This window comes from Cariama cristata, unplaced genomic scaffold (assembly GCF_000690535.1).
Source record: "Cariama cristata isolate BGI_N322 unplaced genomic scaffold, ASM69053v1 scaffold2089, whole genome shotgun sequence".
NCBI classification, from domain to species: Eukaryota; Metazoa; Chordata; class Aves; order Cariamiformes; family Cariamidae; genus Cariama; species Cariama cristata.
In genome coordinates, this window is record NW_009633828.1 from 2,039 (window position 1) to 11,806 (window position 9,768).

The 9,768-nt window shown below is 43.3% G+C and overlaps 1 protein-coding gene across 1 annotated transcript in view; it reads right to left on the reverse strand.

Moving 5' to 3' along the window:
* Positions 1–84: 84 nt before the first annotated feature.
* Positions 85–9,768, reverse strand: part of LOC104166813 (casein kinase II subunit alpha) — a 16,151-nt gene continuing 6,467 nt past the window's right edge. Inside the window, exons 3-13 of the mRNA XM_009706887.1 lie at positions 8,794–8,905; positions 7,798–7,899; positions 7,321–7,371; positions 6,450–6,509; positions 5,692–5,775; positions 5,168–5,278; positions 4,240–4,341; positions 3,269–3,369; positions 2,445–2,593; positions 901–987; positions 85–393 (exon numbers count right to left, since the gene is read on the reverse strand). Coding sequence (XP_009705189.1) covers positions 278–393; positions 901–987; positions 2,445–2,593; positions 3,269–3,369; positions 4,240–4,341; positions 5,168–5,278; positions 5,692–5,775; positions 6,450–6,509; positions 7,321–7,371; positions 7,798–7,899; positions 8,794–8,905 — 1,075 coding nt within the window. The 3' untranslated portion in view covers positions 85–277. The remainder of the gene's footprint in view (positions 394–900; positions 988–2,444; positions 2,594–3,268; positions 3,370–4,239; positions 4,342–5,167; positions 5,279–5,691; positions 5,776–6,449; positions 6,510–7,320; positions 7,372–7,797; positions 7,900–8,793; positions 8,906–9,768) is intronic.

The following is a 9,768-nucleotide window of genomic DNA, read 5'->3' on the forward strand; positions in this document are numbered from 1 at the left end:
GGAAACTGTCCAAGAAATATTCCATCTGTAGGTATTTTCAGGGAATCCCCTGAGTTACGAAAAGTTCAAGTAAAAAAAGAAAAATCAGCCTATAATAATTTTGTATATAATGACTGAACTACTATAAATCCACAAGCAACAGTTCAGACACGGTGCCTCCAAAGCGTTCATCCCCTCCCTTCCCCTGCCAGGCACGAGCTGCGTCCTGAGGAGAGGTGGAGGGGGAAACCTCTTCCCCACCTGACTCAGCTCAGGCAGCAGGAGACAGAGCCCATCACTACTGCTGAGCGCCTGCAGCAGCTGGAACGGGCATCCCCAGAGTGGTGGTGGCAGAAATGACGGGTGAGCCTGCTAGAGGTCCAAGGGGTGAAGGTGTTGGCACTGAAGAAATCCCTGGAAGAGAGACAGGTAAGCAGGAATTAGAGCGAGACCAGTGCACTGCTATCCAGGACAGCTCAGCTTCTTAAATGAAGTGGTACCTTTGCAGGTCAGTTTGCTGTTGCTTTCTTACATTTTCAGAGCTGCCAAAAAAAGCTGAGATTAAAGGTCTGTCGCTGTTCTCTGCAGCCTCTGACAAGAGCGCAGATTTGTAAACATGCAAGTGTCACTGACAGGCAGACATATGGCAGGATCACTGTCCTTCAAACTGCTGCCAAAAAAATCCACCTGCAAAGCACTTTTTCAAAAGAGACCAGAAAAGCAGGTCAGGCTGCAGAGAGGCCTTATCTACTGAGCTCTCCCACTCACTTCTTCGTAGCCCTCCTTGCCCTTGTCATCGGTCCCAGGAGACGATCTAATGCCCCACCTGCAGAACTCAGCCTCCTGGATCCTCACATCCACACAGCGCGTAGAAATGCTTTAAAATGCCATGCACCAAGAAGAGTTGATAGCGGAACTGACCTGACATCATACTCGCACTGCTGACAGGAGTGCTGCCACCCGGCATGTTGGACGAGCCCATCCGAGCTTGGTCTTTCACAATGGGATCTAGGAAGAGCACATCACCCTTAGGTGCCGTGTTGCCAGATGGCAGCTGAAGCACACTGACTGCCCGCGACCTCTGTGCTCAGCCAGTCCTGGCAAGCTGCCCACATCAAATAATATCAACCATCATCTCACGGAACACACAAGTTTCCACCAACTCCAATGGGAAGCACTCAAGAAAGTACCAAGGTAATGTGATTAGTGAAAACTTGCCTAAATGATGTGCTTTGGAGGTCAGCAGGACTGCTTGACAGGAAAAGCTGAGGGAAATTAAGGTGAAGTTGATCTCCCTTCTATGCTAAGCAACTGCATAATTGCATAAAGCCAAACCCAGAAAATGGGTGTAGCAAGCAGAAAGCTTATCACTACTTACAATCATCTGTCATGTCTCTATACACATCCCCCAGCAGCCTGTGAGTTGTAATGAGTGTCACCGGAGTCTGCTGTCTTCTCTAACATGTTCCCAACTTACTAAGTCTGTCTTTGTCTGCAGCTGAAAATAAAATCTCTCCTGCCTCCCAAGCCTACTGCATCAGACAAGGGAATTGCAAATTTTGCCGTTCCTCATGCTGAGTTCAGTATAACCTGTATCTCTGTTTGGACAGAAGTTAATTTAGTCCTTTGTCTAACTCTCACATTCCAAGCTTTCAGCTTTACTAATGCTCATACTTGCAAACATTTCACTTGAACATTTGCCACAGGCATAACACAGATCTATCCTGTTTGTTAATTACACAAGTCCATTCAGCAGCAAGAAAAAAAGAACTGCGCAAATACTCATATTATGCATTGTTACAGCTGTTTCAAAAACCTAAATATCAAGATTTGGGAAAGACAGCAAGCGTTTAAAAACATTTACTAGTGAAAGTTACATTTTTGCTTGCAAAACCGAGACCCAAATACACCATTCACTAAAGTACACTTTTATCATAGAATGGTTTGGGTTGGAAGGGACCTTAAAGGTCATCTCGTTCCAACCCCCCCACCATGGGCAGGGACACCTTCCACCACAGGGACACCTTCCATTAGACCAGGTTGCTCAAACCCCCACCCAACCTGGATGAACAACACTGATTCGATTTACCAACAAAAGGAATTAAAAGGGCCTGTTTCTCAACAAACCAGAGTTATCTGGTTTTATCAAAACACAGGAATCCATGTAACCAGACACCTGCTGAAATTGGCATGGGTTTAGCACCAAAGCTGCTTTAACACAGTGCTCCTGATTCGCTGCCCTGCCATGGGCATATAACACTTTATTTTCTCAGCTGGTGTAGGTGGTGGTGGCCTACTTTATCCACCACAGGGACAAGCAGCCTCAGCTCCAGTGCAATTATTTGCAAAGACCAGGCTTATGTTGCTGTTCTTAGCTCCTAGCTGCACAACCTACAGGAATGGATTTCCCAGAGGCAGAGGAAGAACTCTTTGGACAGCAGACGATGACAGCAGCTGATACTTACAGAAGTAGGGGTGTTCCATGGCTTCTCTCGCTGTGAGTCGTGACTGGTGATCATATCGCAACAGCTTGTCTAAGAAATCCAGAGCTTCTGGACTCACCAGGTGTTGGTTTTCACTGTGAACAAAGCGCTCCCATCGCTTACGGGAGTGTCTGCAGAAAAAGATACCCAAATCAGGATAGGCAGGGTAGGCATTGCCAAAATTCACTTTTTTAAAGAGCAAGAACTGGAACAGATGTCCGAGAGAGGCCGCTGCTTGGAGCGGCAGCAAGAGGGCCGAGCCTACCAAGCAGACAGCAGCAGTACACCGCGTCTCCACGCGGCGGCACAGCCACCACAGCCCTGGACTCAAGCTCAGAATAGATTTACAGGCCTAAAATCCCAGCTTCTGCTCCCCTCTTATGTCCCCAACGTTAGCTCCTTGTAGTTTTGGTATGTGCCACACAAAATAACTCTACGAGGGAAAAAATATGTAAATGCCATCTTAAGCAGCACCTGATTTTCTGCACCGTAATCCTGAGAAACACAGTTTCATTTTTTTTCCCCAGAATATTGGAGAGAGCATTTGCCCTTCATGCTTTATGCTCTGGCAGTTCATTTATTGCCTAGATGACATTTTAAAACCTTTCCTCAAGTTCATTTCCAGATAAAGGACCATGGAAAGCCACGGCAAAAGGGATGAAAGGCACAAAGTAACAGTTCTTGAGAATCTTGGCTCTGATTTCTCCCATAAGCGTAAGTTTTTTGTTTACTTCAAGGTCTGTTGACAAAGCAGTAGCTGTCTGGGTCTACCAAGAGCTTATGAGCTACTCTGGCCCTTGGCTCACCTGCCCAAGATGTCATTGAAACGTGGATCCAGTTCAATGTTGTATTTGTCAATGTAGTCATACAGATCTTCTGTTCCCAGCACCTTGGCTATCCTCACCAGCTGGGAACAAACAGAAAAATAAGTCACTACTGTGAGGGTATCATAATGGCAGAGCCCACGTGAGGATAGAGCAGTACATTCCCTTGGGAGCTTGAACTTGATCTCAGTGGTCTGAACCAGCAGGCACAGTGTCAGCCCAAGGCTCTGACTTCCCTGGCCACGTACAATCACAGGCATCAGGAACATCCCTCCGCTCACAGGAGGGAGCTGCATACCCAACATCACTAAAACTTGAGACCCTGCAACACTAACTCCCTTTGTAGCAAGAAAATACTCAAAACAAATGGGGCGGGGGGGACAAGGCAAGAATAACTGGTCAAAAAAGCAGAAACTCTGTAACTTGTACTGAAAGGGTGAAGCACCACCCCAGAGGGCTCTAGAACGAAGGTTTGAGAACAGAAGGTCACTGTTCTTGAATGTTTGCATGCTAGTCAGATGCACAGCACGTGTTAAAGTCTAAAAATTCTGGCCTAAAGGCAACACATCAAAGATTTCAGAATCTATATAAAACTGTACCAAATTCACAGTTTCTATACAGAGGGGAAGGAAGGTGGATAGCGGCAGGGGCTTTCCACATAACATAACCTCAGGAATAGTCAATCGACATACCAGAACACAACAGCCTTAATATTTGTTAGTGCTTTTTCCAGATACCTACTGAGAAGCTCACAAGTACAAAGCACTATAAATCGATTTCTATTTAATTGGTTAGATAATCTTGCACACTTGAGAAAAGGAATGTGGCTTCAAACTGAGAAAAGAAGCTACTGGAGAAATGCTTAAATTCTTCTTTGGATCCCTCAACAGAAGTGTAAGCAAGAAACCTTCACTGTGCTAAGAGAACAGAGATTGTACATGACCAGCTCTCACCTGATCATAGTTGTCATGGCCATGGAAAAATGGCTCCTTTCGGAATATCATACTAGCCAACATGCAACCCAAGCTCCACATATCCAGACTGTAATCGTACATCTGTACAAAACCAGAAGGACAATTCAATTTCTAATGAATTAAGCAGAACAGACTCCCAATACTGACAGGGTTCCCCCTCCCTCCAGTGATACAAATGCGGCCACATTACGCTGGGAACAGACTGAAATATCTCCATGTATCTTCATCACTAGATCACCGTTCAGCTCAGCGTTCCAGTTACTCAAACTGCAATACAGCAATTAGCAGAACAGCAGGTATCCTATTTACATGCTTGTCCATAAAGATACTAAAGACCAGTGCCTCTTTCTGTTTCCACTGCAGACTTCAATGTTACAAATCATTGAGAAACATGAGTTGAGAAGAGAAACGTCACAACAAGCAACAAAAGGAGTGGACTCTACAAGGTACGTGGGCAGGTGAGGAAGTGCCTCCATTCAGAACCAGCATGATCTGAAAGTCACCAGTAACACTGCAATTTCCAGCCTACAGCATTTCCATACTGCAAACTGCCATCAGATATTGGGATGTTTTTATAGCTTAATTTAGAAGTTCACGCAGTACTAGCTGTTCTCACAAGGGCTTTGTTTCATTCGTGTACCTTACTGCAAACGCAGCCTTGCTAAAAAAAATATTCACATTTGTATTCCAAGATCCATGATGACAGTTCTGCAGCTCTTCCTCACGTCCTGAAACTACTCCTTAGTTTCTTTAATTCAGTAGCTTTATAGCCACTGCTTTCTGCAATACATTTTAGAATGGACTGTCTTTAGCTTCAGTCTCTAGATATTCGAATTTCTGGTTCGCTACGTTGAAATGGCACAGAATTTTCACATGTCAGTCAGTGATAAATCCTGGTGATTCTTACCTGATAATCTACAAGGAGTTCAGGTCCTTTGAAATATCTGGAAGCCACTCTGACATTGTACTCTTGGCCAGGGTGATAGAATTCAGCCAAACCCCAGTCTATTAGTCTAAGCTAGAAATGGTAGAAAAAGAAAAAAGGCTCAAGGGATGCTCCAGCTCTCCACTGGTTGAAAGACACTACAGGTGAGCTTAGTTTGAAGCTTCATTTACACGTCTTCTATTTTCAGTTAATTTGAAGTTAATTTGATCAGTGTATCTGTTTAGATATCCTCCCCAAACCCATATCACCAACCAGTCTAAATAAAATACCTTTCCTTACCAACCCTGTTTATAGGTTACATGTAACTCATAAAAACTTAAGAAAAGCAGCATACAGAATTTCATTTCACATTTCTCGACATGATGGAAGTGCAGTCTGCCTCGAAGATGTCTGCTAGTACCACTACACAGGAGTACCCAAAAGGGATCCTAGTTTGCCAAGAGAAAAGCAGGACCTCTCCCTGCCCTCCAGCCACCCCACGTTACCTTTCTGTGTTCGTGGTCAATCATGACGTTGTGAGGTTTGACATCTCTGTGCATGATTCCCATGCTATGGCAGTAATCTAAAGCCTGTAGGTGACATACAAAGAAACTGATGCTGCAGTCACAAGAGCCTTTCAAGTTCAATCTTATTCAGAAGTATTTCCACATATACCAAGTCTAACTAGATGGCAGGACTGTCTGGTGTTATATCCTGGACTAGACTTGTGGACCACAGAAAATGCTTCTAGAGCCCCCTCTCAAAGGCAGGTCCCAGCAACAGAAGTGTTTTGACTTCACCTCATGTGTTTCCTCATAAAAACAGAATTTCAGAGTCCCTAAGAGCATAGTTACTAGGCACTACTGATCAAACAAACCTCCCCTTCTCCAGACTCCTGAAATAAATATTTTCTCCTTAGAAGAATGGGCAAATACATTTGACTCACATTACATTACAGCACAAAATCAGTCAGTAACAGCTTACAATTTTCTGTTTTCAGAGGCTACATGTACTTTTGATCTAGGATCTTAAGTTATCTTAGTGTCCCCAAAGGCTCTGCTAGCCTCAAAGAAGAAAAGACTAGAATTTCTTGCAGAAACAGGGCTGAATAATTGATACCGACTTGATTATATTTTTCTGCCCAATTCTTCCACAGGTTTTCTCTTGCTTTCCCTGCCATTAGTGACATGATAACTATCTCTATAGGATTAGCTGAGTACAAATCCTAGAAATAAACTGACAAAACAGCAAAACACCAACTTACCTTCAAAATCTCATACATGTAGAATCGAATATCATAATCTGTTAATGTCTGGTATAATTGCTGTGGGACACAAAAATATCGTATCAGGGTTCAACACCGAAGAAAAATATCAAATCCCTGCCAAACCAGAACAACCCCATCCTGTTCTCTGCTGCTGTCGTTCTCCAAACCCATTTGAAGGAGCAGTAGAAGTTTCTCCAAGTTACTCTGATCCCACACCTGACAGATCAGTCTGCTCCTCTCCCCTTACAAATCACATACATGGTTTGCTTCCAGCTCCGCTCAGACAGAACACGCTGGTTCCTCTCCCTAACTCCCTCAGCTTGCACTTGCCCACCACCAGCACGATGCATCATGCCTGCAGACTGGGTCTCAAAAAGACTGAGGGTGCTCTGCAGCTTCAAGCAGCTATTCCAGATGGCATTACACAGCCATTCTTCTCCTGAGGCAGGTCAGTAGGGAAGGGGTCAAAGAAACATTTAAATCCCTTTTGCCAGAAGTATGGAAAGCCACAGAAACAGCTGTCCTCATTTAAAGTGGTTTAAATAAATAGTTACACACTGAACACAAAAGCAAAATGTTTCAAAAAGACAGGCACTGATGGTCCACAAGATAACAGATTAATTTGCTCTGAAGGTTAGAATACCACTTGGAATCTGGATTCTCATCTCGTAACTTCTGCGGCAAAACGGTACTAAAGGACCAATTACAAACTTCTGTCCCAAGTGTATTTACCTTTAAAGACAGTTACTATGTTGGAAGGAAATGATTAGATAACCTGCCTGTCCCCTACATACTTGCCTTTCCCCAGAAAAACATTACGAGTGGCTTTCAAACAGAAAATATTAGAAGTTCACATCCCACACTGTACCTTAAAGTCTGTGTTGTTTACGTGTTCAAAAACCAAAGCGGGTGTCCGAGACTAAAACAGAGAGAAAAGTGTTCAGCCATGTTAAGTTGAGATAATATGTTTTCATTTTGGATAATGAATTAAATCATTTTTACTCCTAAAACTGCTAGAAGCCCCTCGGCCTCAGACATACTTATGAGTTCCCCCCAGAGAGAGAAAGGACAGCCAAAGCCTGCAACCCCTGGCACCACTGTTTGTAGAATGAATTAACTTGTCTCAGTTCACTGGTATCTCACCCTTACAGACTGAGGGGCTGAAGGACCTGTGGGGGAAGGGTTCTCCAAAAGAAGTTAATCAGATTAAAAGCCGATCTGATTAGGCAATTCAAAAGCAGGATTTAAGAGCAGGGGAAAACAAAAAGCCAGATCAGAGCTGAAGTCAAACACAGCAACCTCACCCATAACCCCAGTGTAGCCTTTAAGTTCCTTCCATACTCACCACAGGATCTTTTACTATATCTGCAAGAGTGATTATATTGGGACCACCTCGCAAGTTCTCTAAGATCTTGATTTCACGCTTGATTTTCTTCTTTTTAACAGGCTGAAGAATAAAAACCCAAAGTGTAAGACAAAGCACTCCAATAGACAGCTCAATATCCAGATGACAAAGGTAGGTGACTGCAAGTCAGCAAAATACATCATAGCCTTTGCAAGTCAAGTTCAAACAGCTAGATGTTGTTGTTACCTGATGTCGCATCACTCCAGTAAGGGTCCAAATATCTGCAGTCTCCTCTCTAACCATACAACCCTGACAGCTACAAGCATTAGTTTCATGTGAATGAGGGTTAGGAAGACAGCATATTTGTTTAAAAGCTGTCTGAACATGATCTGATAGTCCAAAACTTCTTAACTGGGATGTGGTAAACGTGTAACTATGAGGAGTCCATGAGCTATTCAAGGGCCACTAAATGAAGGTAATTCACCAATCAAGGTCGTGGAATAACCAGCATCCAGGAGACCCTTACTCAATCTGGAAGGATATTACATGTGCAATGGAACATGCAGAGCAGAAATGAAAATTTTAAGGTTAGCAGTCCCTAAATCTAATCAGTGGCTTTAAAGGACAATGATCCCATTAGCTCATAGGCCTCTCTGCACACGACAGCATGCCAAGGCACTGGTAGTTAGAGAAGGTGAGAATTTTCTAGTCAGCTACTGAAGCTTAGCTCCAAGTAAAAATGTTCTGCACATCAGGACTTCTTTAAGATAGAGGCTAATTCCTTACTGGCAGAGATTTGACTTAATAACCAAACGTAGGGCTTCTATTAGGAGGCTCAAAATTACTCAAATGGCCTATTTCACTGAATGACACTCCAAAGCCAGGCTTTAAGGATTTCAGTTTTAGAACATCAAACACTTTAGACCAAATCTTGCACTTTCTGGCCTTCTGACCACCTCAACACAGATTTTATCTTTTGCCCAATCCCCAGCTCACCTTGAGAATTTTAACAACTACTTTTTCATTATTTGTAATGTTGATGGCTTCAAATACTTCACTGTATTTGCCTCGGCCTAATTTTCGAACTAGCTGGTAGTCATCTTGATTTCTGTGGAGATAAAAAGTTAAGAGTTCCAAAGAGCTCAGTCATTTCCATCACAATTTATAAACTGCTCCTTAACACTAAATCACTGCCTCACCTTCCAGACAAGGTGGATTAACTAGTGTCTTAGATCTCCTGAATGAGATGATTAGGAATTAGGAGAGAAACAGGGAGCTTCTGCTTGCCCAAGTTAAGATTCAATCCACAACTTACTTCTGCAGTAGGTAACATAAGCCTAACTATGCATTTCAGTATCAGCAAACTTGAGCTATCCCTTCCACCGGTCTCTCTATATTTGGAAGCTACATTTTCCCTTGTATAATGTTGGTAAAAATCAACAAAGCCAGTAAGACCAAAAATTTAAGTGCTAGCTGTTTAAAAATGGACTAGGCACAAAACACCACTTATGCTCAGAAGACTGTGTACATTTCAGAAACCAGGAACTGCAACAAAGCTGAGGGCAGAACTTAGCCTGGGCGCAAAAAAGGCAGAGCTACGAAGCTGGCATCACTGCTGTCTGATTCTTGGACGGTTTAGTCATGAGCTCAATTTAGACACCTCCTTCCTTCAAAAAGAAGCAGACATGTCTTTTCCAGTCACTCGCAGAAAGCTGAGCAACAAGTCACAAAATAGCATGTACCTATTTAAGTCTGCTGAGTCTCTTCGCTCATCCAAGTCAGAAGCAACTTCAGATGTCTTTTCACTTCTTTTCAGCCCTGCACCAAGGGCTGTTTAGATTGTTTCAGAAAAAGATTTTCTTCCCTCTTGTCCTGGTTTTGGCTGGGATAGAGTTAATTTTCTGCTTAGTAGTCAGTACAGTGCTGTGTTTTGGATTTAGTGTGAGAATAATGTTGATAGCACACTGACAT